A 24,907-nucleotide genomic window follows, 5' to 3' on the forward strand; every position below is an offset into this window, starting at 1 on the left:
GTCATTCTCGAGCAGGACTTGGCCCCTGTCCACACTGCCAAAAGTACCAATACCTGGTGTACACACAACAGTATCACTGGGCTTGATTGGCAGCAAACTCGCCCGATCCTAACCCCATAGAGAATCTATGGAGTATTGTCAAGAGGAAGATGAGAGACAGCAGACCCAACAATGCAGAAGAGCTGAAGGCTGCTATCAAAGCAACCTGGGCTTCCATAACCCCTCAGCAGTGCCACAGGCTGATCGCCTCCATGCCACACCGCATTGATGCAGTAATTGATGCAAAAGGAGCCCGACCAAGTATTGAGTGCATTTACTGATCATACATATCAGTAGGACAACATTTCAGATTTTACAATAATTTTTCAAGCTGGTGTTATAAAGTATTTTAATTTCCTGAGATAATGACTTTTGGGTTTTCATTGGCTGTAAGCCATAATCATCAACATTACCAGAAATAAACACGTCGAATAGATCACTCTGTAATGACTCTATAGAATATAGGAGTTTCACTTTTTCTATTGAAGAACTGAAATAAATTCACTTTTTGATGATATTCTAATGTTGTGAGTAGCACCTGTATGTATATACTGTATATACACACACACTGCATCATATCATTTCTCCACCATGTCAAGCCCTTCGTGGAGTTGAGGAGCATCTGTATTTTACTTTGTGTCGTCTGTGCCTGTTCCTGGATGTCCTGTTGAATGTAGTCGGGTCCATCTTTCACATAACGGGTGCAGTATGTCAGGTGAGGCTCATGTACTGTCCAACGCCAGCTGCTGGAGAAGTCTATGACAGTGGTGGGTGAGGGAATGCGTCCTGGACGATGACGGCATGTCAACAGTCAGAGATGCCAACAGTTTCTCACCGGCATTGAGCGCACGCAGCTTCTGCATGGAGAGAAAGAGGCAGATTTATATATAACAGCAACAAATGCTCAGACAGGATCGACAATAACGCCAGCCTTAATAAACATGGCAGAGCACCACCGAGATGGACCTGAATAGAAGGGTTTTAATCTGTAGCACAGCGTATGAGCCCTGTAGGCATGTATTCACCCTGTGATACCAATACTGTCTGCGTCAGAAGCATGCAGGACACACACCGCACTCTCACATCGCCCAAATTTACATACAGGTTATTAATTAGTACCTGGCAAATGTTAGAATTGCCACTGAGACTCCGTAACGCGATGACAGATGCCAGCTGCACTGGCTCCTCCGGGTCTGTACAAGCCGCATGAAGCAGTGACTTTGGAACCTTCATCTGAAGAACAGGAAGATCTGTACCATCACCAGACAATGACCCCAGGTTCCCAAGGGCCGTGGCTGCATGGACACGAATCTTAACTTGAGGGTCCCTTAATAAAATTAGTAACTGAGATGCTGCAATAGAAACCCAGGAAAAGTTGTCTCCAGAACAGGATCTATGAAAAACGCAATTCCCTACAGCAAATGCAGCAGATCTCCGGACTCTGGCATCAGGATGGGACAGACAGTCCACAAGGTCTTCTGTCACAGAAGGTGAAAGGAACTCTCCAAGGCGTGAGAGGTTTCCAGCCAGGGAACAGGCGGCTGATCTCATCTCTGGATCCACAGCCTGAAGGTGCTGATGAAGCAGGGTATCACAGTCTCCTATGATTATCTGCACCATGGAAGAGCTTGAGAGAGATGATCGGATTAAGTGACTGAATAGAGTCAAGAGCTCGATGACTACACAGCCTGGCCCGGACCACACCGCTCTTCTCAACCATGACATCACATCCTGTGAAGATAAAGCCTTGGACGAGAACTGCTGCAAGAACTCCTCATCCATGAGTGCAAGGCGGCCAATAAGACAGACTGGCGTCTCCACTTGCTCCTCTGGGAGCAAAGAACACACCTGAAAAACATGATAAAGCCCACATTATTATGTAACCATATTGGAAGATTGACCATGCAGTCATGGAGGTCACTAGTACCTGAAGGAGAGAGGCCACCACATTTTCTTGTCTCAGAATTTGCAAGATATCATGTAAAGTTTCAGATGAGACGTCCAAAGACAGAGGAACACACAGGAGCTGAGATACCAGACTGGAAATATCCAGAAGAGTCGGAAGAACGTCCCAACCGGAAGCCTGGCACCTGCAGGAAATCTCTCATACATTAATGAGAGCGCGGTCAATGCACCATTTAACCTCAGTGCAAGGTGCATATACAGCTCTGGAAAAAATGAAGAGACCGCTGCACAATGTTCAGTTTCTCTGATTTTTCTGTTTATATTTCTGAGTAAAATGTAAATTGGTCTTTTATTCTATAAACTTCTGACCACACGTCTCCGAATTTCCAAGCAATAAATTTTGTATTTATTTTCAGAAAATGAGAAATGGTCAAAAGAACAAAAACTGCAGAGTGCTTGTAGACCTGAAATAATGCTAAGAAAACAAGTTCATAATCATTCAGAAACAACAATACTAATGTTTTACCTCAGGAAGAGTTCAGAGATCAATATTCTGTGGAATCCCCATGATTGTTAACCCCGGCTTTCCTGCGTCTTGGCTGCTTTCCACCTGTCTCTCACACGGCTTTTGGGTGACCTTATGCCGCTCCTGGTACACACATGTCAGCAGTTCTTTGTCTGATGGCTTGTGACTCTCCATCTTCCTCCTGATTACATTCCAGAGGTTCTCAGTGGGGTTCAGGTCTGGAGATTGGGCGGCCATGACAGGGATTTGATGTGGTGGTCTCTTAATTTTTTGCCAGAGCTGTATATGTATGTATATACAGTTATGTAAAAAAGTGTTTGCCCCCTCTCTGATTTCCTATTCTTTTGCTTGTTTGTCACACTTAAATGTTTCAGATCACCAAACAAATGTAAATATTAGACAAAGATAAGACAAGTAATCACAAAATGCAGTTTATAAATTAGGGTCTTTATTACTAAGAGAAAAAGAAATCCAAACCTACAGGGCCCTGTGTGCAAAAGTGATTGCTCCCCCCTTAAAACATAAATTAACCCTAACCCAGGCCTGATTACTGCCACACCTGTTCTCAATCAAGAAATCACTTAAATAGGACCTGCCTGACAAAGTGAAGTAGAACAAAAGATCCTGAAAAGCTGGACATCATGCCACGATCCGAAGAAATTTTGGAACAAATGAGAAACAAAGTAATTTACATCAGTCTGGAAAAGGTTATAAAGTCATGTCTAAAGCTTTATGACTCCTGCAATCCACAGTTACAGCCATTATACACAAATGGTAAAAACATGGAATAGTGGTGAACGTGCTGCAACATGATTGCATGTATAATTTGCATTAAACTGTTTTATTTAGGTCTTCAGCTACTTTTACACTTACCGCATTTTTTGCGGCCAGTTATTGCGGACTGTATCAATACAATTTTTACGGGCCGCTGCAATAACAGGCTGCAAAAAAGCTTGCGGATCGCTGTTTTTTTTCCAATACTATGGAAATAGTATTAAATACTATTATTTAGTATTACTATTATTTAGTATTAAACTCTAAATTAAATTTAGTATTAAACACTATTACATATATTATATATGGAAATAGTATTGGAAAAAAAAACGGCGTTCCGCAAAACCGGCAGTCACGGTGCGCCGTAAAAACAAACTTACATTTGTTTTTGTGGCCCCATTGTTTTTCAATGGGGGCCGTGTCCGCAAATACAGTCCCCACAGCCGTACGGGACACGGCGCACCGTGGAATTTTTGCGGGCCGATTTTGCAGCCCCATAGGAATCTATTGGAGCCACAAAATCGTCCCGCAAAAACACGGTAAGTGTTAAATCAGCCTTACACATTGATTCTGAGAAAAAAATAATCATTTTTTTCTCAAAATGGCGCCAGACGCGCCTATGCAGCAGCATCTATTGGCGGTCTGATAGAAGCTACTGCACAGGCACCAGCGACGCCATTCTGGTATAGGAAAAAGAAAAACTGGTCTCCACCAAGATGGTGATGGCGGCACAGTAGCATCTATCGGATCGCTGATAGACGCTACTGCGTAGGCGCGGCTGGTGCCATTTTGAGAAAGATTTTTTTTCTTTTCAGAATAAATGTAAATCACTATATAAACCACTTTAATCAACTGCCGAAGGTGATTTTCTTTTCAATACATATAATTATCAGTATGTAAAATAGGGGGCAGGTCAGTGAGAGATCAGTGACCAGTCAGAAGCCATCAGTATGAATAGCTAAGCAGAACAGCAAATAAAGACCCCTCAGAGCCCCGCCCACATGCCCCGCCCACAGCCCCGCCCAGAGCACGAGAATCTCATTAACTGAAAACTTCTAACAATTCCACAACAACCACAAGACGGATTTCATCACCAGGTATCCGTGTAATCAGTTGGCGCCGACCTGACACTGTCTGTAGTGACGTAGCACAATCCTGACCACAGGGCACTTTAGTAATAAAGACCTTCATTTATAAACTGCATTGGGTGATTACTTGTGTTATCTTGGTCTAATATTTACATTTATTTGGTGATCTGAAACATTTAAATGTGACAAACATAAAAAAAGAATAGGAAATCAGGAAGGGTGTGGACACTTTCACACTACTGTAGATACAGACACCCTACATACCACAACAGGGGGATTAGAACAGAAGGCACCAGGACACCAGGGATCATTACAAGTCACAGTCTTTATAGCCAAAATACAAATACAGAACAACCTGAGCGCAGCAATACCTATACACCACAATTCAAAAGGGGGCACTAAATTAAAATAAAAAAAATAATAAAAAGATAAATAATATGTGATATACAGTAGATAAATGGAAGGATGGCAGACCATTCGAGACTAGAGAAGTACAGAAAGAAGAACCAACTCCAACTTATGGTCCAAAAAGGAACACGCAATTTTATTAGACGAGCGGTAAGCGGAAGCACTGAAGCAGTAATGTGCCCGAACTTGGAATACATAATAGAAGATATGTGCTCATACAAAGAATAAAAACACAGCGGACCAAAAGCCATAAAATCATATCAAGACCATATTTGCGGGGTGTGCGCTGCACTTGGAGCGGCGGACCTTAACGGTATACACCCCATTTGGATGGCTCATTGTCTCCTTGCACTTGTGGACTTTTCGCGGTCTCCTTTGTATGGCGTGTAATATTTTACACATTGTTGTATCCATTTGAAGCGAATGGCCTTAGATTGTTTTTTCACCCCCCGAGTATTTTTGCGCTGTATGGTGGTGTTACTTATAGAGTACATATGTGCGTTTTTGAGATTTTCTATTCCCCCCCCTTTTTGTTATTTCCCTGATGTTTTTATTTTATGGCTTTTGGTCCGCTGTGTTTTTATTCTATGAGCACATATCTTCTATTATATATTCCAAGTTCGGGCACATCACTGCTTCAGTGCTTCCGCTTACCTCTCTTTAAGAAAGGGATTTTATTTCAACTCTAATTGCGAGTTCTTTTTTAGATCATGAGTCTGAGTTGGTTCTTCTTTCGGGACGTATCCCAAATACAGCATGACACACAACTTACGCGTCAATCACATGATCCAGGAATCCAGGATGCACAAGTCGGGCTAACGTGGCCATAACAAGACTTCCAGAGCTCCCAAGAAGACCCAAAAAAGGGCCAGGGTCCTGGACTGAAGTGATGAGAGCCAAGTGCAGGAACTTCCCAAGCCCTGAGGAAACACGCACAGATAAGGACACAGGGCTCTCCCCTAACCCGGCCCCCCATGGACTGTGTATATACCCTGTACACAACACCTGAACTCAGCCCATATATACACTCTTGAAAATTGCAATATCAAGAAGGAAAAGTTGTGAAATTATGAAAAATCACAGAATGGAGAAATATTACTGACCTGAAAATGATTAAAAAAAAAAAAAATGAAAACAACATTTTCAAAGCCCTCTTGATTTATTCAGTATGGAGTATGAGCGCCCGGCCTCGCCTGCTTCCACTGAGGTTACTAATCGTAGCCTGAGGAAGGTTCTGCTGCTGATCGTACAAATCAATGTGAAGCGAAAAAAGGAGGAATATGCAGCACTCACCGATATAGCTGAAAATCTGTGCGTCATTTCACATGAATTCCATCAATGGATATGTGGACATGCAGGACGTATAGAGGAATGCTGGGGAGGGAGGTGCTGGACAGCGGCCGTTTCGCGAGTACTCGCTTTACATTGCAATATTCATGTTTTTTCATGCAAGCACCTCTGTTATTTGACTGAAATATACACCGCAATACTTCAGATAAATAGCTCCGCCTGTTAATGTGGTGATTTGTGTGCCCCAGTCTGCCGTTCATCTGTTTTCTCTTTGCTGGGATGATTGTACAAATCATCAGGATCCCCGCTGCTGGCAGCTCCTGTGTAATCACCAACCAATGACATCCCCCATGGAGACAAGTCCGGAGGCACTGCTGGCAGCTCCTGTGTAATCACCAACCAATGACGTCCCCAATGGAGACAAGTCCGGAGGCACTGCCTGCAGCTCCTGTGTAATCACTGACCAATGACGTCCCCAATTTGCTCAATGGAGACAAGTCCGGAGACCCTGCAGCAACTCCTGTATAATCACTGACCAATGACTTATCCAATGTGCTCGATGGAGACAAGTCCGGAGGCGCTGCTGACAGCTCCTGTGTAATCACCGACCAATGACGTCCCTGATGTGCTCAATGGAGGCAAGTATGGAGGCGCTGTCGGCAACTCCTGTATAATCACTGACTAATGACTTCTCCAATGTGCTCAATGGAGACAAGTACGGAGATGCTGCTGACAGCTCCTGTGTAATCACTGATCAATGAACATCCCTGATGTGCTCAATGGAGACAAGTCCGGAGACGCTGCTGGCAGCTCCTGTGTAATCACCAACCTATGATGTCCCCAATGTGCTCGATGGAGGCAAGTATGGAGACGCTGTCGGCAACTCCAGTATAATCACTGACCAATGACTTCTCCAATGTGCTCAATGGAGGCAAGTACGGAGATGCTGCTGACAGCTCCTGTGTAATCACTGATCAATGAGTCCCTGGGCCATTCCCAACCTAAAAAAAAACCAGCTTGCAGCTGCCCCACAAGTAGCGCATCACACTACATGCGCCAGGTTGTGCTTTGCCTTCGTTCTTCCAAATTGCCAAGGTGTGGTGGCATTTGGGGTAATGGGGCTTGGGTCTGATGTCAGCTGTGATTTGTCCAAAAACACAGCTGGCATCAAGCCCTGGGGTTAGTAATGGAGAGGCGCCTGTCAGACATCAATCACTGGGGTTAGTAACAGAGAGAGGTCTATCAGACATCAAGCCCTGGGGTTAGTAATGGAGAGGCGCCTGTCAGACATCAATCACTGGGGTTAGTAACAGAGAGAGGTCTATCAGACATCAAGCCCTGGGGTTAGCAGCGGTGTCACGCTCGCGCCTAGGCTGATTGGCGCGAGCTGGGGGTTGTGGCCCCACTGTGCCACAAACCAGACTACCCTGGAAGGGGCGTGACTACAACAGCTACCTCGGTCTTCACTGGAGCCTCTGATGGTGAGGTCAGGCTTGTGTGGCAGGTAGCTGCTGGGTGCCACTCCAGGGTGGTGTCTGGCTGTGGCTGCTGATCCCACTCGGGAACAGGACACCTGGACAGGTGCGAGTGAGAAGCAGGCTGAGACACAAGGCAGGTGGGCACGGCTCGAGACACAAGGCAGGCGGGCACGGCTCGAGACACAAGGCAGGTGGGCACGGCTCGAGACACAAGGCAGGCGGGCACGGCTCGAGACACAAGGCAGGTGGGCACGGCTTGAGACACGGCAGGCGGGCACGGCTCGAGACACAAGGCAGGCGGGCACGGCTCGAGACACAAGGCAGGCGGGCACGGCTCGAGACACAAGGCAGGCGGGCACGGCTCGAGACACAAGGCAGGCGGGCACGGCTCGAGACACAAGGCAGGCGGGCACGGCTCGAGACACAAGGCAGGCGGGCATGGCTCGAGACACAGGGCAGGTAGGCGTGGTGTGCGAAGAAACAGGCAGGGTCCTGTTTACACAGCAGGAGCGGGTACTGGCTGGAAGGAATGGAATATGGAGGAACAGGTAGGGTCCTGCTCAAATAGGAGGTGCAGGTACAGGTACGGATAGGAGAGAGTGGAATATGACAAAAGCAGGAGTGCGGAGTAGGCGGAGCCTGCAAGAGTGCGGAGTAGGCGGAGCCTGCAAGAGTGCGGAGTAGGCGGAGCCTGCAAGAGTGCGGAGTAGGCGGAGCCTGCAAGAGTGCGGAGTAGGCGGAGCCTGCAAGAGTGCGTAGTAGGCGGAGCCTGCAAGAGTGCGTAGTAGGTGGAGCCTGCAAGAGTGCGGAGTAGGCGGAGCCTGCAAGAGTGCGGAGTAGGCGGAGCCTGCAAGAGTGCGGAGTAGGCGGAGCCTGCAAGAGTGCGGAGTAGGCGGAGCCTGCAAGAGTGCGGAGTAGGCGGAGCCTGCAAGAGTGCGGAGTAGGCGGAGCCTGCAAGAGTGCGGAGTAAAGCCTCTCAAGGAAGGCAAGACAAAGGACAGGGCCTGGCTTCCTCAGTAGCAAGGAGCTAACTGAGTAGAGACATTGCACAGGCAAGGGTTAGTGGTTGTGGCGACCCTATATAGTAAAGGGCTCCAGGTGATTGGTCGGGGACATCTTAGACCGGTGCACCCTGACTGCATAAGAAGCAGAGAGGTCAGGCGCCGCCCCCCCTATACACACAGTCAGGAAACATGAAGAGAGCAAGCAGTAAAACAAGAGGCATAGCGCATGGAGCTGTCAGCAGACAGAAATCACCGCATGACCTGGAGCAGTAAGTTGGTGTGTTACAAACGGAAAGGGGTCTATTAGACATCAAACCCAGGGGTTAGTAATGCAGAGGCGTCTATCAGACATCAAGCCCTGGGGATAGTAATGGAGAGGGGGGGTCTAACAGACATCAAGACCTGAAGTTAGTAATGAAGAAAGGTTTATCAGACATCAAGCCCAGAGGTTAGTAATGGGGAGGGTCTATCAGACATCAAGTCCTGGGGTTAGAAACGGAGAGGGGTCCATCACACATCAAGCCCTCTGGTCAATAATAAGAGAGAATTTTCTCCCAATCCCTTCATACCATGCACTGTCCTCCCTCCCCCACTGCATCTAGCTCACTCTCTTGACTTTGAACCAGTCACAGAAGAAGTGATTAGGCTCCTTTCATCTTCTCGCCCTACTACTTGCAACCCTGACCCTATTTCCTCACATCTCCTCCAGTCCATTTCCCCTATTGTCACCACTCACTTAACAAAAACATTCAATCTCTCACTCTCTTCTGGTATCTTTCCCTCCTCAATTAAACATGCAAGCATACATCCAATACTTAAAAAAAATCCCTCAACCAAAACTGTACTAACTATAGACCTGTCTCTAATCTTCCCTTCATCTGTAAACTCCTGGAACGCTTGGTCCACACCCGTCTAATCGCCTACCTCTCAGATCACTCTTTTTGACTCTCTTCAATCCGGTTTCTGCTCTCACTCTACTGAAACTGCCCTCACTAAAGTCTCTAATGATCTACTAACAGCTAAATCTAATGGTCACTACTCCATGCTGATTCTCCTGGATCTCTCTGCCGCATTCGACACTGTGGATCATCAGCTCCTCCTTACTATACTTTGCTCAATCAATTAAAGGACACCGTTCTCTCCTAGTTCTCCTCCTATCTCTCTGACCGCTCCTTCACTGTAGCTTTTGCTGGCTCCTCCTCCCCTCATCTTCCCCTTACTGTAGGGGTTACTCAAGGATCAGTCATAGGCCCCCTCCTCTTCTTCTTGTATACCGCCCCTATTGGACAAACAATTATTAGGTTTTCAGTTCCATCTCTATGCTGATGACACCAATTATACACCTCTACTCCTGACATCACTCCATTATTACAAAACACCAGTGATTGTCTTACTGCTGTCTCTAACAATATGTCCTCCCTCTACTTGAAACTGAACCTGTCAAACACTGAACTCCTCATTCACCCTCCCCACATCCAATAACTGGCTCGCTCTTATCATCTACACCTTACACACTTTTCTTACTTTCAACTCTGAAAAAACTTTTATTGTTGCTCTTATTCATTCTCGTCTGGACTATTGCAACTTTCTACTAATTGGTCTCCTTCTTACTATACTCTCCCCTCTCCAATCTTTCTTGAGTGCAGCAGCCAGGATCATATTCCTCACCAACTGTTACACCGATGTCTCCACTCTGTGCCAGTCATTGCACTGGTTGCCCATCCACTATAAACTTCTCTCTCTCACCCACAAAGCTTTTCACAGTTCAGCACCATCCCACATCTTCTCCCTCGTCTCAGTCTACCAGCCTTCCCATTCCATCCATTCTGCTAATAACCTAAGAGTCTCCAAGACTGCTCACGTGCTGCGCCATTTCTTTGGAATACACTGCCCAGGACAATTTGATTAATCCCCAATACTCACAGATTTAAGCGTGCCCTAAATACGCATTTCTTCAGACTGGTTTACCGCCTCAACATATTTATCGAACTATCCCTGTTTTTCCCATATAAAAGTTTCTTCACAATCAGGACCTTTGTATCATGTTCTCATATGCTTTATAGCCCTCTGTGTCTGTACTTTTACACATACTGGTTGGTTTCTGGTTCCTGCAGCACTACATGAACACCCTATTTATTACATTGTACGGTCTAGCCATCAATGGAATCAATTGTTATCATCCACCTTTCGTGTCTTCCCTCTTTCCTCAGATTGTAAGGTTGCGAGCAACAGGGCCCTCATTCCTCCTGTATGTGGTGATTCATGTGATCATTGTTACTCTGTAATATCTTTTTTTTGTACGTACAAGTCCCCTCTAAAATGTAAAGTGCTGCGGCATATGTTAGCGCTATAGAAATAAAATTATTATTATTATTATTATACACAAGGCCAGACAGGAGATTGGTAAATGTTAATGTAAAGCAATCATAGAATGGTAGAGTTGGAAGGGACCTCCTGGGTCATCTGGTCCAACACTCTGCTCAAAGCAGGATTCGCTAAATCATCCCAGTCAGATGTCTGTCCAGCCTCTGTTTGAAGACTTCCATTGGAGGAGAACTCACCACTTCTCGTGGCAGCCTGTTCCACTCATTGATCACTCTGTCAAAAAGTTTTTTCTAATATCTAATCTGTGTCTGCTCCCATTCAGTTTCATCCCATTGCTTCTAGACTTTGCTTGTGCAAATGAGAATAAAGATGATCCTTCTACAATGTGACAGCCCTTGAGATATTTGTAGACAGCTATTAAGTCTCCTCTCAGTCTTCTCTTCTGCAGCTACACATTCCCAAATCCTGCAACCTTTCCTCATAAGACAGGGTTTGCAGACCGGTCACCATTCTGGTCGCTCTTCTCTGAACTTGCTCCAGTTTGTTGATGTCTTTTTTAAAATGTGGTGCCCAATACTGGATACAGTATTCCAGATGAGGTCTGACCAAAGAAGAGTAGAGGGAAATAATGACTTCACGTGATCTAGACTGTATGCTTCTGTTAATACATCCTAGAATTGTATTTGCCTTTTTTGCTGCTGCATCCCACTGTTGACTCATATTCAGTCTGTAATCTATTAGCATACCCAAGTCTTTTTCACATGTGCTGTCACTTAGCCCTATTCCTCCCATTCTGTATATGATTTTTTCATTTTTATTGCCCAGATGTAGTACTTTGCATTTCTCCCTGTTAAAAACCATTCTGTTAGTTGCTGCCCACTGCTCCAGTTTATTTATATCTTTTTTGAATCCTCTCTCTCTCTTCTCTAGTATTAGCTATCCCTCCTAGCTTTGTGTCATCAGCAAATTTAATCAGTTTACCCTCAATTCCTTCATCTAAATTGTTGATAAAGATGTTGAACAATACAGGGCCCAGGACAGAGCCCTGTGGTACCCCACTTGAGACATTCTTCCAACTGGATGTGCAGCCACTTACGGCCAGTTTGGGTCCGATCACTAAGCCAGTTATGAATCCACCTAACAGTTGCCTTGTCCATTCCATACTTAGTCATTTTTTCAATAAGGATTGTATGAGAGACTTTGTCAAATGCTTTGCTGAAGTCAAGATATACTATATCTACATCATTTCCCTGATCTACCCAATCCGTGATTCCGTCATAGAAGGAATTTAAGTTAGTCTGACATGACTTATTAGTTACAAACCCATGCTGACTCTGTTTAATCACTTCATTCTTATCCAGTACGTACATACATGATGTTTAATAATTTGGTCAAAGATCTTTCCTGGTATAGAAGTCAGACTCACCGGCCTATAGTTGCCTGGGTCCACCTTCTTCCCCTTTTTGAAGATGGGAACAACATTTGCTCTTCTCCAGTCTTCTGGGACTTCTCCTGTTCACCAAGAATTTTCAAAGATTAAGGAGAGGGGTTCAAAAATTTCTTCTGCTATCTCCTTTAGTACTCTGGGGTGTAATTCATCTGGACCTGGAGACTTGAATTCATTTAGGTTAGCTAAGTGTTTCCTCACTATCTTTCTGTTTATAGATATCCTGGATTCTTCTATTCCCTTAATAGGACAGTGAAGAACAGTTGATGTTACATTTCCTTTCTGAGAGAAAACAGATGCAAAATAGGAATTTAAAAGTTCAGCCTTCTCAACATCCTGTCTTACCATTTCATCATTTTCATCCTGTAAAAATCCTATAGCATCTTTGACTTTTCTTTTACTTTTGACATATCCCCAAAATCTTTTATTATTGCTTTTGATGTCTCTTGCAAGCCTCAATTCATTGTCAGCTTTAGATAATCTGATTTGTACCCTGCAGGTTCTGCAGACAGCATTATATTCTTCTTTAGATATGCCTCCCTCTTTCCATTTTATAAACATTTCTTTCTTCCTTTTTAGCATGTGCTTAAGTTCTGTGTTCATCCATCCTGGTTTCCTTAAATGCTTCCTATTCTTCCCTCTTTTCGGAATTGTTAACAACTGTGCTTTGAGAATTTCATTTTTCAAGCTTTCCCATCCTTCCTGGACATTTTTGTCTTTAAGGATATCCAGCCATTGGATCCCTCCAATTCTCTTTCTGAATCCCTTAAAATTTGCCTTTCTTAAATCTAACCTTGACGTCTGAGTCTTCACAGGTCTTCCTCCTCTAGTTAGCCAAAATTCTAAAATAGCATGGTCGCTACCTCCTAAGGTCCCAGCCACTTTTACCTCCTCAACCATTTCCTCCCTGTTTATAAGGATTAGATCCAAGGTAGCAGATCCCCTTGTTTTCTCCCCTACCTTTTGGAAGATAAAGTTGTCAGCAAGAGAGGATAAGAATTTCCTTGACCTGTTAGTTTTGCCTGAGAGAGATTCCCAACAAATGTCTGGATAGTTGAAATCTCCCATGACAACTATGTCATATTTTTTGGAGAACTTGGCCATTTGATGCCTAAAGAGTTCATCCATATCTTCAGCTTGCACAGGCGGCCTGTAGTAAATGCCTACAATGGTGTCCTTCCCATTGTTCTGTCCTTGTATTCTTACCCAAACAGTTTCCACAGAACTCCCAGTCTCTGAAGCTCCAATCTCTGTGCAGATATACGCATTTCTAACATACAATGCGACACCTCCTCCTCGTTTATCAAGTCTGTTTCTTGCAAATAAGTTGTATCCTTCAGTCTTGTATTCCAATCATGTGTATCGTCCCACCAAGTTTCAGTGATTCCAATGACATCATATTTCTTTTCCTGTGTTAGTAGTTCCAATTCTCCTTGTTTGTTGCCCATGCTTTGTGCATTAGTATAGAAACATTTTAGTTTGTGATTGGTTTCTCTTTCTCCAATATTTTTATTATTTAGATTCTTTTGTCTTTGTTCTTCCTTTCCACTTCTAATAGCAGAGTTCTCAATAGTATTTGTCAGATGTATGGCTTTTTCTGGTCTTTTGCTTCCCTTCCCACATTGTTCTAGTGTAAAGCTCTCCTGATGAGTGTAGCAAGGCGACTTCCAAATACATGTTTTCCAGTCTTCGCAAGGTGCACCCCATCTCTAGCAAGTAGTCCATCGTAAAGGTAATTCACTCTGTGATACAGAGTCATTCTAGTCTATTAATCTGATCTGTATCTCAAGGCCTCAAGCCATTGTACTCCCAGTCCTAGGTCCATTGTAACATAGTACCATAGTTAGCAAGGTCGAAAAAAGCCCTGTGTCCATCCAGTTCAGCCTATATTCCGTCAGAATAAATCTCCAGATATACGTCCTTCTAAAGAACCTAACAATAACTGTAAGATACAATATTGTTACACTCCAGGAAGACATCCAGGCCTCTCTTGAACCCCTCGACTGAGTTCGCCATCACCACCTCCTCAGGCAAGGAATTCCAGATTCTCACTGTCCTATCAGTAAAGACTCCTATTCTATGTTGGTGGAAAAACCTTCTCTCCTCCAGACGCAGAGAATGCCCCCTTGTGACTGTCACCTTCCTTGGTATAAACAGATCCTCGGAGAGATATTTGTATTGTCCCCTTATATACTTATACATGGTTATTAGATCGCCCCTCAGTTGTGTTTTTTCCAGACTAAATAACCCTAATTTTTCTAATCTCTCTGGGTATTGTAGTTCCCCCATCCCCTTTATTAATTTTGTTGCCCTCCTTTGTACTCCCTCTAGTTCCATTATATCCTTCCTGAGCATCGGTGCCCAAAACTGTACACAGTCCTCCATGTGTGGTCTAACCAGGGATTTTTACTGAGGCAGTATAATGCTCTCATCATGTGTATCCAGAGCTCTTTTAATGCACCCCAAGATCCTGTTTGCCTTGGCAGCCGCTGCCTGGCATTGGCATCTCCAGGCAAGTTTATCAGTAACTAGGATCCCCAAGTCCTTCTCCATGTCAGATTTACCCAGTGGTTTCCCGTTCAGTGTGTAATGGTGATATTGATTCCTTCTTCGCGTGTGTATAACCTTACATTTATCATTGGTAAACCCCATCTGCCACCTTTCCGCCCAAGTTTCCACCTTATCCAGATCCATCTGTAGCAGAATACTACAATCCCTGACAGAAGTTATGTCGCTTATCCATGTTATGTAAATAAAAGCTTATAACCTGACGTTAAATTCATCCATTGGTTGTATAAATTATTCTTTTGAAAGCTGAAACCCTCCGAAATGTGGTTTAGGTTAAGAAAATAAATTGGAATCAATGCAGAAATATCGATCATTTAATGAACACAGAATGATCAGATTTTGGCTAGACAAAAGTTTTGTCGCCCACAGAAAGTAATGTGATATTCAGACAAATAATTAACTTAAAATTAATTATGGGACCTCATTATGGGTTGCAGCTTCATCTATCTGCCTTAGTAGTAGACTTTCCATGAATTCTGATATATTTGGGGGTGTAACAGACCCCAATGAGAATTTTGTTACTATTTTTCCCTCCATGTATTTTGACCCATATGGACTCGACATCCTCATTCCCTTATATCCTCCCTTAAAGTGGACTTTAGACAAGACTTTACATAAAGACAAACCCCTCCTCCTCTCCAATTTTTACGATCCTTTCTAAACAGACTGTACCCCTGTAAGGTAACTGCCCAGTCATAGCTTTCATCTCACCATGTCTCGGTTATTCCCACTAGGTCATAGTCAGCTGCAGATATTTCTGCTTCTAGTTCTTCCATCTTGGTTGTCAGGCTTCTGGCGGGTGCGAGCATGCAGTGTAGAGGATTTTGTTTTGTTCCAATCTCCTCCCTGTGGATTGTTTTAGAAATGTTCTTACCTCCCTTCGGAGTATGCTGTCTTGGGTCTTCTTTGCCGGAGTATATTTTCTGGCTTCATGTTCCTAATGTTTTTCTTCCTGTCCCCTCTTCTTCTAGTTTAACGCCCTCCTGATGAGTGTAGCGAGTCTTCTGGCGAATGTGTTTCCCAGGTTTGCTGAGGTGTAGGCCGTCTCTGGCGAGGAGTCCGTCACACAGGTAATTCACACCGTGGTCCAGGAATCTGAATCCTTGTTGTCTGCACCATCGTCCTAGGCTACTTTCACATTAACGTTTTTTGCACAGCGCTTCGTGCGCAATAGGAACGCATGCAAAAACCGCATCATGCGTTTGTGTTATTTTGGCGCAAGTGTTTTAAACAGTTTCAAGCCATGTTAACTCTTAAAACGCATGCGTTTTTTAATGCAGAAGTGCGCATGTCCATGCACACGCCTGCGTTCCCATAGACTGTAATGCGTTATTATGTCACATTTCCGTGCACAAGTGTGCGCATGCGTTTTTTTGGCGCCGTTGGACGGACCCAAAAATGCAACAGGTTGCGTCTGGCGTGCCTGGGCGCACACCTTTAAAAAAACGCATGCGCACGAAAATGCATATGAACGATTGCAAACGCTAGACCATGCGCTCCCCATGTTAAACATAGGTGCGCATGATGCATGCGCATGGACGCGCACGATGCGCTGCGCAAAAAACCGCTAATGTGAAACCAGCCCTAGCCAGTTGTTCGCATCAAGGATCCTGTTCCATCTCCTGGTGTAATACCCATCTACTGGAAGGATAGAAGAAAAAACTACCTGTGCATCCAGTTCCTTAACTCTCTTCACCAATTTTCCAAAGTCCTTGCAGAAGGTAGGTCCTTCCTTGGGGCCAACATGTATCAGAAGAAATGGGTGGACGTCCTTGGAACTGATGAGCTTTGGTATCCTATTGGTCACATCCTTGATCTTCGCACCTGAGAGGCAGCACACTTCTGTTGCGGTTATATCCGGTCTGCAGATGGCTGCTTCTGTGCCTCTCAGTAGTGAGTCTCTCACCTCTACCTCTCTTCTTCGCTTCTTTGCTGTACTTTTTGTTATCACTTCAGGGTGTTGCTGCGTGCCCTTTTTTTCTTTGCTTGGATGGTATTTGCTTGGATTTGTGTGGATTGCAATAATAGAACCAAGGCAGCTATCACCACAGGGGGTCTCACATGCAATCCCAGGTGATGATGCTCAGCCTGCGTGAGACACTCCCACCAATGCACAGTTAGCTTTGGGAGGTAAGTGTTTTACCAAGGGCCGGGCTCAATCCTGGGGGGGTGTCTTGGGGTATTGAAGACTGACGAGGAAATGTTGTTGGAGTGACGTGGAGAGGAGGGGATCCAGGCTGAGATGGATGGATGACCTATGGAGTTTTGGAGACCGGTTGCCGGCTGTGCTGGATCACTCTGCTACGGTTGAGGGCTCTGTTGTTCCCGGGGAAGGGATCTTGAGCACTGAGGTCATTGTATTTCGGCCATCTACTTGGATTTGTTGTACAACTATGGATGTATGGAATAAAAAATAGTTGCATCGTTAACCTGCCTAGGTGATTATTGCAACCCATAACCTCAGATCTTCACAGCTCCCAACCCGACCTGTAAGAGAAAAGAACTTTTAATATACTCACCTGTGGGGTGGTCTTCTTGCGATGCTGCCCTCCTCCTTGGTTAGTAAAGTACTGCAGTGCGCAGGCACCTGCACACTGAAGTACTCTGTTTTGCCTTCAACAAGGCAGAGAAGTACGGCTGCGCAGGAGCGCATTTCCAAGGAGACTTCTGTAGATGAAGCATGGATGCGTCATCCATACAAACAAAAACTTTTGCATAGTACTGTGCATACAATGCAACCACCGCCCAGCACCCTGTACTGTATATAGGTTGGTAAGCCCCCAACATCTTACCGCATGCAGAGAGCAGTCTCCATTGTGGCTTCTGAAATTTGTCCTCTCTGGGGGTGTCTCCTTCCAGCGGCGCCCTTATTCTGGAGAATCGAAGCAAGAGACACACACTTTGCCACAGGAAAGCGCTCTCATCAGCAAGAATATGGGAAAGGTGAGGATCCTGAGAGGGAAATAGAGAAGGCGGCATATATCCAAACGCTAGCAGGAACCTCATTGGGTGCGTTCAAGGTAGTAAGCATTCATTATCACCTGGGAAAGCTGCTGAAGAAGAAGATGAAATGTCCAGTCATACAATCCTGAGCTCATGGGGGTGCTGCAAAGCATCTAGAAAACAGAATTTCTCAGGTGAGTAAGGAGGGTTCTGGAGGATACACAATGTTTACTTGTAAGTATGGGGCTGCAGCAGAAGACATTGCCAGTAATGGACCGGCCACCATCACCAATTAGTGATGGACTGTGAAGTTTTACAGGCAAACATGCAGCCATGGCCTGCAGGCCTCACTATCCCATCTCCTTCCGTTCAGTTCTCGTGTACAAGGCGACCACCTGCAGGTCCCCAAACCGTCCCCCCTCCACTCAAAACACGTGTACAGAGTCTCTGCATACTTGTATGTAGATGCAGCCCCTCCATCTTGTCATTCTCCCCAGCTATGGCACATCACGTGGAGGTAGGCACAGCTGTGGAGGAAGGGAGCTAGAGGCAGGCACAACCATGGAGGAGGGGAAGCTAGAGGCAGGCACAACCGAGAAGGAGGGGAAGCTAGAGGCAGGCACAGCTGTGGAGGAAGGGAGCTAGAGGCAGGCACAACCGAGAAGGAGGGGAAGCTAGAGGCAGATACAGATGTGGAGGAGGGGAGCTAGAGGCAGGCACAACCATGGAGGAGGGGAGCTAGAGGCAGGCACAACCGAGAAGGAGGGGAAGCTAGTGGCAGATACAGATGTGGAGGAGGGGAGCTAGAGGCAGGCACAACCATGGAGGAGGGGAGCTAGAGGCAGGCACAGATGTGGAGGAGGGGAGCTAGTGGCAGATACAGATGTGGAGGAGGGGAGCTAGAGGCAGGCACAACCATGGAGGAGGGGAGCTAGAGGCAGGCACAGATGTGGAGGAGGGGAGCTAGAGGCAGATACAGATGTGGAGGAGGGGAGCTAGAGGCAGGCACAGATGTGGAGGAGGGGAGCTAGAGGCAGGCACAGATGTGGAGGAGGGGAGCTAGAGGCAGGCACAGATGTGGAGGAGGGGAGCTAGAGGCAGGCACAACCATGGAGGAGGGGAGCTAGAGGCAGGCACAACTGAGAAGGAGGGGAAGCTAGAGGCAGGCACAGATGTGGAGGAGGGGAGCTAGAGGCAGGCACAGCCATGGAGGAGGGGAGCTAGAGGCAGGCACAACCGAGGAGGGGAAGCTAGCGGCAGGCACAGAAGTGGAGGAGGGGAGCTAGAGGCAGGCACAACCATGGAGGAGGGGAGCTAGAGGCAGGCACAACCGAGAAGGAGGGGAAGCTAGAGGCAGGCACAACCGAGAAGGAGGGGAAGCTAGAGGCTGTTACAGCCGTAGAGGAGGATAAGTTAGAAACTGCCACAGGCGTAGAGGGAAGCTACAGGCAGGCATAACCATGGAGGGAAGCTAGAAGCAGGCATAACCATGGAGGAGGGAAGCTAGAGGCAGGCATAACCATGGAGGAGGGGTAGCTAGAGGCAGGCACAACCATGGAGGAGGGGTAGCTAGAGGCAGGCACAACCATGGAGGAGGGGAGCTAGAGGCAGGCACAACCATGGAGGAGGGGAGCTAGAGGCAGGCACAACCATGGAGGAGGGGAGCTAGAGGCAGGCACAGATGTGGAGGAGGGGAGCTAGAGGCAGGCACAACCGAGGAGGGGGGGAAGCTAGAGGCAGGCACAACCATGGAGGAGGGGAGCTAGAGGCAGGCACAGATGTGGAGGAGGGGAGCTAGAGGCAGGCACAACCGAGGAGGAGGGGAAGCTAGAGGCAGGCACAACCGAGGAGGAGGGGAAGCTAGAGGCAGGCACAGATGTGAAGGAGGGGAGCTAGAGGCAGGCACAACCGAGGAGGGGAAGCTAGCGGCAGGCACAGATGTGGAGGAGGGGAGCTAGAGGCAGGCACAACCGAGAAGGAGGGGAAGCTAGAGGCAGGCACAACCGAGAAGGAGGGGAAGCTAGAGGGTGTTACAGCCGTAGAGGAGGATAAGTTAGAAACTGCCACAAGCGTAGAGGGAAGCTACAGGCAGGCACAACCATAGAGGGGAAGCTAGAAGCAGTCATAACCATGGAGGAGGGAAGCTAGAGGCAGGCATAACCATGGAGGAGGGGAAGCTAGAGGCAGGCATAACCATGGAGGGAAGCTAGAAGCAGGCATAACCATGGAGGAGGGAAGCTAGAGGCAGGCATAACCATGGAGGAGGGGTAGCTAGAGGCAGGCATAACCATGGAGGAGGGGTAGCTAGAGGCAGGCATAACCATGGAGGAGGGGTAACTAGAGGCTGGCACAGCTGTAGAGGACGGTAAGCTAGAGGCAGGCACAGATGTAGAGGAGGGAGCAAGAGGCAGGCACAGCCATGGAGGAGGGGAGCTAGAGGCTGGCAAAGCTGTAGAGGACGGTAAGCTAGAGGCAGGCACAGATGAGGAGGAGGGGAAGCTAGAGGCAGGCACAACCATGGAGGAGGGGAGCTAGAGGCAGGCACAGATGTGGAGGAGGGGAGCTAGAGGCAGGCACAACCGAGGAGGAGGGGAAGCTAGAGGCAGGCACAACCGAGGAGGAGGGGAAGCTAGAGGCAGGCACAGATGTGGAGGAGGGGAGCTAGAGGCAGGCTCAACCGAGGAGGGGAAGCTAGCGGCAGGCACAGATGTGGAGGAGGGGAGCTAGAGGCAGGCACAACCGAGAAGGAGGGGAAGCTAGAGGCAGGCACAACCGAGGAGGGGAAGCTAGAGGCTGTTACAGCCGTAGAGGAGGATAAGTTAGAAACTGCCACAGGCGTAGAGGGAAGCTACAGGCAGGCACAACCATAGAGGGGAAGCTAGAAGCAGTCATAACCATGGAGGAGGGAAGCTAGAGGCAGGCATAACCATGGAGGAGGGGAAGCTAGAGGCAGGCATAACCATGGAGGGAAGCTAGAAACAGGCATAACCATGGAGGAGGGGAAGCTAGAGGGTGGTATAGACGAAGAGGAGAGGAAGATAGAGGCAGGCACAACCATGGAGGAGGGGAAACTAGAGGCTGGCACAGATGTGGAGGAGGGGGAGCTAGAGGTAGGCATAGCCGTGGAGGAGAGGAAGCTACAGGCTGGCATAGACGTAGAGGAGAGGAAGCTAGAGGCAGGCACAACCATAGAGGAGGGGAAGCTAGAGGCTGGCACAGCCGTGGAGGAGGGGAAGCTAGAGGCTGGCACAGTCATAAAGGAGGGGAAGCTAGAGGCTGGCACAACCATGGAGGAGGGAAAGCTAGAGGCTGGCACAGCCGTGGAGAGGAAGCTAGAGGCTGGCACAGCCGTGGAGGAGGGGAAGCTAGAGGCTGGCACAGTTGTATAATAGGGGAAGCTATAGGCTGGTACAGCCATAGAGGAGGGGAAGCTAGAGGTTGGAACAGCCGTAGAGGAGGGTAAGCTTGAGGCTGGCACATCCGTGGAGGAAGAGACGGAGCTAGAAGCAAGCACAGCCATGGAAGAGGAGGAGGAGCTAGAGGCAGGCACAGCCATGGGGAAGCAGAGATAGAGGCAGGCACAAATGTGGTAGAGGAGGGGGAGCTAGAAGTACGCACAATCATGGAGGAATAGGGGGAGCTAGAGGCAGGCGCAGCCATGGGGGCAGGGAGCTAGGGGCAGGCACAGCCGAGGGGGCAGGGAGCTAGTGGCAGGCACAGCCATGGGGGCGGGGAGCTAGAGGCAGGCACAGCCATGGAGAAGTGGAAGCTAGAGGCAGGTACAGATGTAGAGGTGGAGCGAGAGCTAGAGGCAGGGGCATCACGTGGAGGCAGGCACAGATGTGGAGGAGAGGGAGCATGGGGCAGGCACAGATGTGGAGAAGGGGGATCTAGAGACAGGCACAGATGTACAGGAGGAAAGGGAGCTAGAGGCAGGCACAGCTCTGGAGGAAGGGGAGCTAGAGGCAGACAGACATGGAGAAGAAGGGGGAGCTAGAGGCAGGCACAGACATGGAGAAGAAGGGGGAGATAGAGACAGGCACAGATGTACAGGAGGAGAGGCAGCTAGAGGCAGGCACAGCTGTGGAGGAAGGGGAGCTAGAAGCAGGCACAGACATGGGGGAGAAGGGGGGAGATAGAGACAGGCATAGATGTACAGGAGGAGGGGGAGCTGGAGGCAGCCACAGATGTGGAGGAGGGGGAGCTAAAGGCAGGCACAGATGTGGAGGAGGAGCTAGAGGCAGGCACAGCCACGGAGGAGGGCGTGCTAGAGGCAAGCACATCACGAGGAGGCAGGCACAGAGGTGGAAAAGGAAGGGGAGATAGAGGCAGGCACAGCTGAGGAGGAGGAGCTAGAAGCAGGGACAGCCGTGGAGGAGGGGGGACCTAGAGGCAGGCACATATGTGAAGGAGGACAGGGAGCTAGAGGCAGGCATAATCCTGGAGGAAAAGGGAGAGCTAGAGGCAGGTACAGCCCTGGAGGAAGGGGTGGTAAAGGCAGGCACAGCCGTATAGGAGGGAGAGCTAGAGGCAGGCAGAGATGTGGAGGGGGATATAGAAGCAGGAAGAGATGTGGAGGAGGGGGAGCTAGAGACAAGAACAGAGGTGGAGGAGAAAAGGGAACTAGAAGCAGGCACAACCCTGGAGGACGAGGGAGAGCTAGAGGCAAACACAACCCTGGAGGAGGGAGAGCTAGAGGCAGTCACATCACGTGGATGCAGATACAGATGTGGAGGAGGGGGATCTAAAGGAAGGCACAGCCATGGAGGAGGGGGATCTAGAGGAAGGCACAGATGTGGAGGAGGAGGGGAATCTAGAGGCAGGCACAGATGTGGAGGAGGAGGGGGATCTAGAGGCAAGCACATATGTGGAGAAGGGGTAACTAGAGGCAGGCACAACCCAGGAGGAAGAGGGAGAGCTAGAGGCAGGCACAGATGTTGAGGAGGAGGATCTAGAGGCAGGCATGGCACTGGAGAAGGAGTAGCTAGAGGCTGGCACAGCCCTAAAGGAGGTGGGGGAGCTAGAGGCAGGCACAGATGCGGAGGAGGAAGGAGATCTAGAGGCAGGCAGGCATGAATGTGGAGAAGGGGGAGCCAGAGGCAGGCACAACCCAGGAGGAGGTAGAGCTAGAGGAAGGCACATCACGTGCAGTCAGGCACAGATATGGAGGAGGGGGATCTAGAGGCAGGCACTGCGCTGGAGGTGTAAAAGTAGCTAGTGGCAGGCACAGATGTGGAGTAGGGGGAGCTAGAGGCAGGCACATCACATGGAAAAGGAGCTAGACACGGACACTAAAGAAACCAGTCTCCCCTTTTGTTTTCCACCATATTGGTGAAGCATCCAGCAGGAACCATGACCACAGCTCCTGCATTACGCCTGCAGTAGTGTCAAGTCCACAATACTGGTTATTACATAAGTGATTAGACTCTTGAAAAATAAGGCCAAGAGGGGACATACCAAAGGCACCTGGGACAGTGATTTCTTCACAGCGGACACTAGGATATCATGGGACAGCGGTATCGATTCACCACAGTCATGGAGAGAAACAGCAAGTATGGAGGCGGCAGCCTGGAGAATGAAATACGGAGAAGGCAATGTGACTGCAGCCGAAACGTACACAATGCTACTGTCAGGATGGAAGACGGTAGCAGTAATATACAGGATGACGTGCAGAAAGGCTGCAGTCCGGAGAGGTATGGGATTACACGGTGCAGCTCCGGGATTATAGTAATTGAGGGTACCCGCTGCGTGCTGTATATACTCTGTGTTGTGGTCTAGGTAATCTTTGGGTGAACACAGCAATCCCTGCTGTTGTAGACACATAAGGGTGGTGCGACCTCAAAGGTAACCCCAATCCCCAAGTGCATCCGAAGGACCGAGCTGCAGGTGATGGCCATCATGTTATCTACTTCTGCTGCTGATAGTAGCTGAAAAAAGTTATTTCTGCCTCGATAAAAAGTATGCTGCCTCATTATACTGCTACTCACCAACAGGGATGGGACGTCACATGACAGCAGAGGAAGAACAGCTGCTTTCGAGGCCAAGACCCTGCAAATAGTCAGGAAAAGGCACATGTAGGAATGGGCAAAGAAGCATTGACGAAGAGCGGGCAATGGTGAGCAAGAGACACTTACTCAACCGGGAGACATTGCAGGCGTAAGACTAGTAGAGAGATGATTAGAAGAGACAGCTCTGCAGCGTGGACCCGAGGTGGGTCCCACAGATGGACCTAGAGAAAACAAGTAGTGAGTGGTGTCACAGGATCTCTCATTACTTTGAATTCTCCTCTCTCACCTCCCCATTGATTAAGAAGGTGATGTCCTGTAGCGCAGACGAGCAGCTTGCAAGTTGCTGGCACACCTCCAGACTGGCATGGCAGCAGGCATACACAACCTGGAAAAAATACAATTGTCAGCAATGTAGTCCCCAATGTGAAACCAGGATGTAGAGCAATGGAGATATATTACCTTTAGCTGGCTCAGAACACAGGGAAAGGGCCAGAGTCTAGAGAGGAAACGAAAAAGCGGTGCCCCCGAATCTGAAAGCAGCTGTCCTGAGATATAGAGCGAGACCTACAGGGAAAACAAACACAACTGCATTCATTAAAGGGTAGAAAAAAATAGCAGGTAACAGACAAGAGAGAGCAGGGCAGCGTAGGAGGTAAGAACAGAGGAGGTACAGAAAGAGATGAGACGAAAAAAAGTATGTGTAAAAATAAACGCAGGCAACGAGGAGAGGGAGAAGAGGCAGCGCAGGAGGTAAGAACAGAGGAGGTACAGAAAGAGATGAGACGAAAAAAAGTATGTGTAAAAATAAACGCAGGCAACGAGGAGAGGGAGAAGAGGCAGCGCAGGAGGTAAGAACAGAGGAGGTACAGAAAGAGATAAGAGACGAAAAAAAGTATGTGTAAAAATAAACGCAGGCAACGAGGAGAGGGAGAAGAGGCAGCGCAGGAGGTAAGAACAGAGGAGGTACAGAAAGAGATGAGACGAAAAAAAGTATGTGTAAAAATAAACGCAGGCAACGAGGAGAGGGAGAAGAGGCAGCGCAGGAGGTAAGAACAGAGGAGGTACAGAAAGAGATGAGACGAAAAAAAGTATGTGTAAAAATAA

The 24,907-nt window shown here is 47.8% G+C and overlaps 1 protein-coding gene across 2 annotated transcripts in view; it reads right to left on the minus strand.

Annotated features, from left to right (window-relative positions):
- Positions 1 to 298: 298 nt before the first annotated feature.
- The window catches only part of STK36 (serine/threonine kinase 36), a 212,957-nt gene continuing 188,348 nt past the window's right edge, over positions 299 to 24,907 (minus strand). For both annotated transcript variants that reach the window (XM_073546315.1, XM_073546316.1), the window contains exons 17-27: positions 24,263 to 24,367; positions 24,090 to 24,188; positions 23,930 to 24,024; positions 23,783 to 23,843; positions 23,253 to 23,363; positions 17,894 to 17,968; positions 17,645 to 17,804; positions 5,513 to 5,660; positions 1,967 to 2,129; positions 1,159 to 1,887; positions 299 to 896 (exon numbers count right to left, since the gene is read on the minus strand). In XM_073546315.1, coding sequence (XP_073402416.1) covers positions 762 to 896; positions 1,159 to 1,887; positions 1,967 to 2,129; positions 5,513 to 5,660; positions 17,645 to 17,804; positions 17,894 to 17,968; positions 23,253 to 23,363; positions 23,783 to 23,843; positions 23,930 to 24,024; positions 24,090 to 24,188; positions 24,263 to 24,367 — 1,881 coding nt within the window. In that variant the 3' untranslated portion in view covers positions 299 to 761. The remainder of the gene's footprint in view (positions 897 to 1,158; positions 1,888 to 1,966; positions 2,130 to 5,512; positions 5,661 to 17,644; positions 17,805 to 17,893; positions 17,969 to 23,252; positions 23,364 to 23,782; positions 23,844 to 23,929; positions 24,025 to 24,089; positions 24,189 to 24,262; positions 24,368 to 24,907) is intronic.

The sequence above is a fragment of the Dendrobates tinctorius genome, unplaced genomic scaffold (assembly GCF_039654945.1).
Source record: "Dendrobates tinctorius isolate UK_male_01 unplaced genomic scaffold, ASM3965494v1 ptg000146l, whole genome shotgun sequence".
Classification (NCBI taxonomy): domain Eukaryota; kingdom Metazoa; phylum Chordata; class Amphibia; order Anura; family Dendrobatidae; genus Dendrobates; species Dendrobates tinctorius.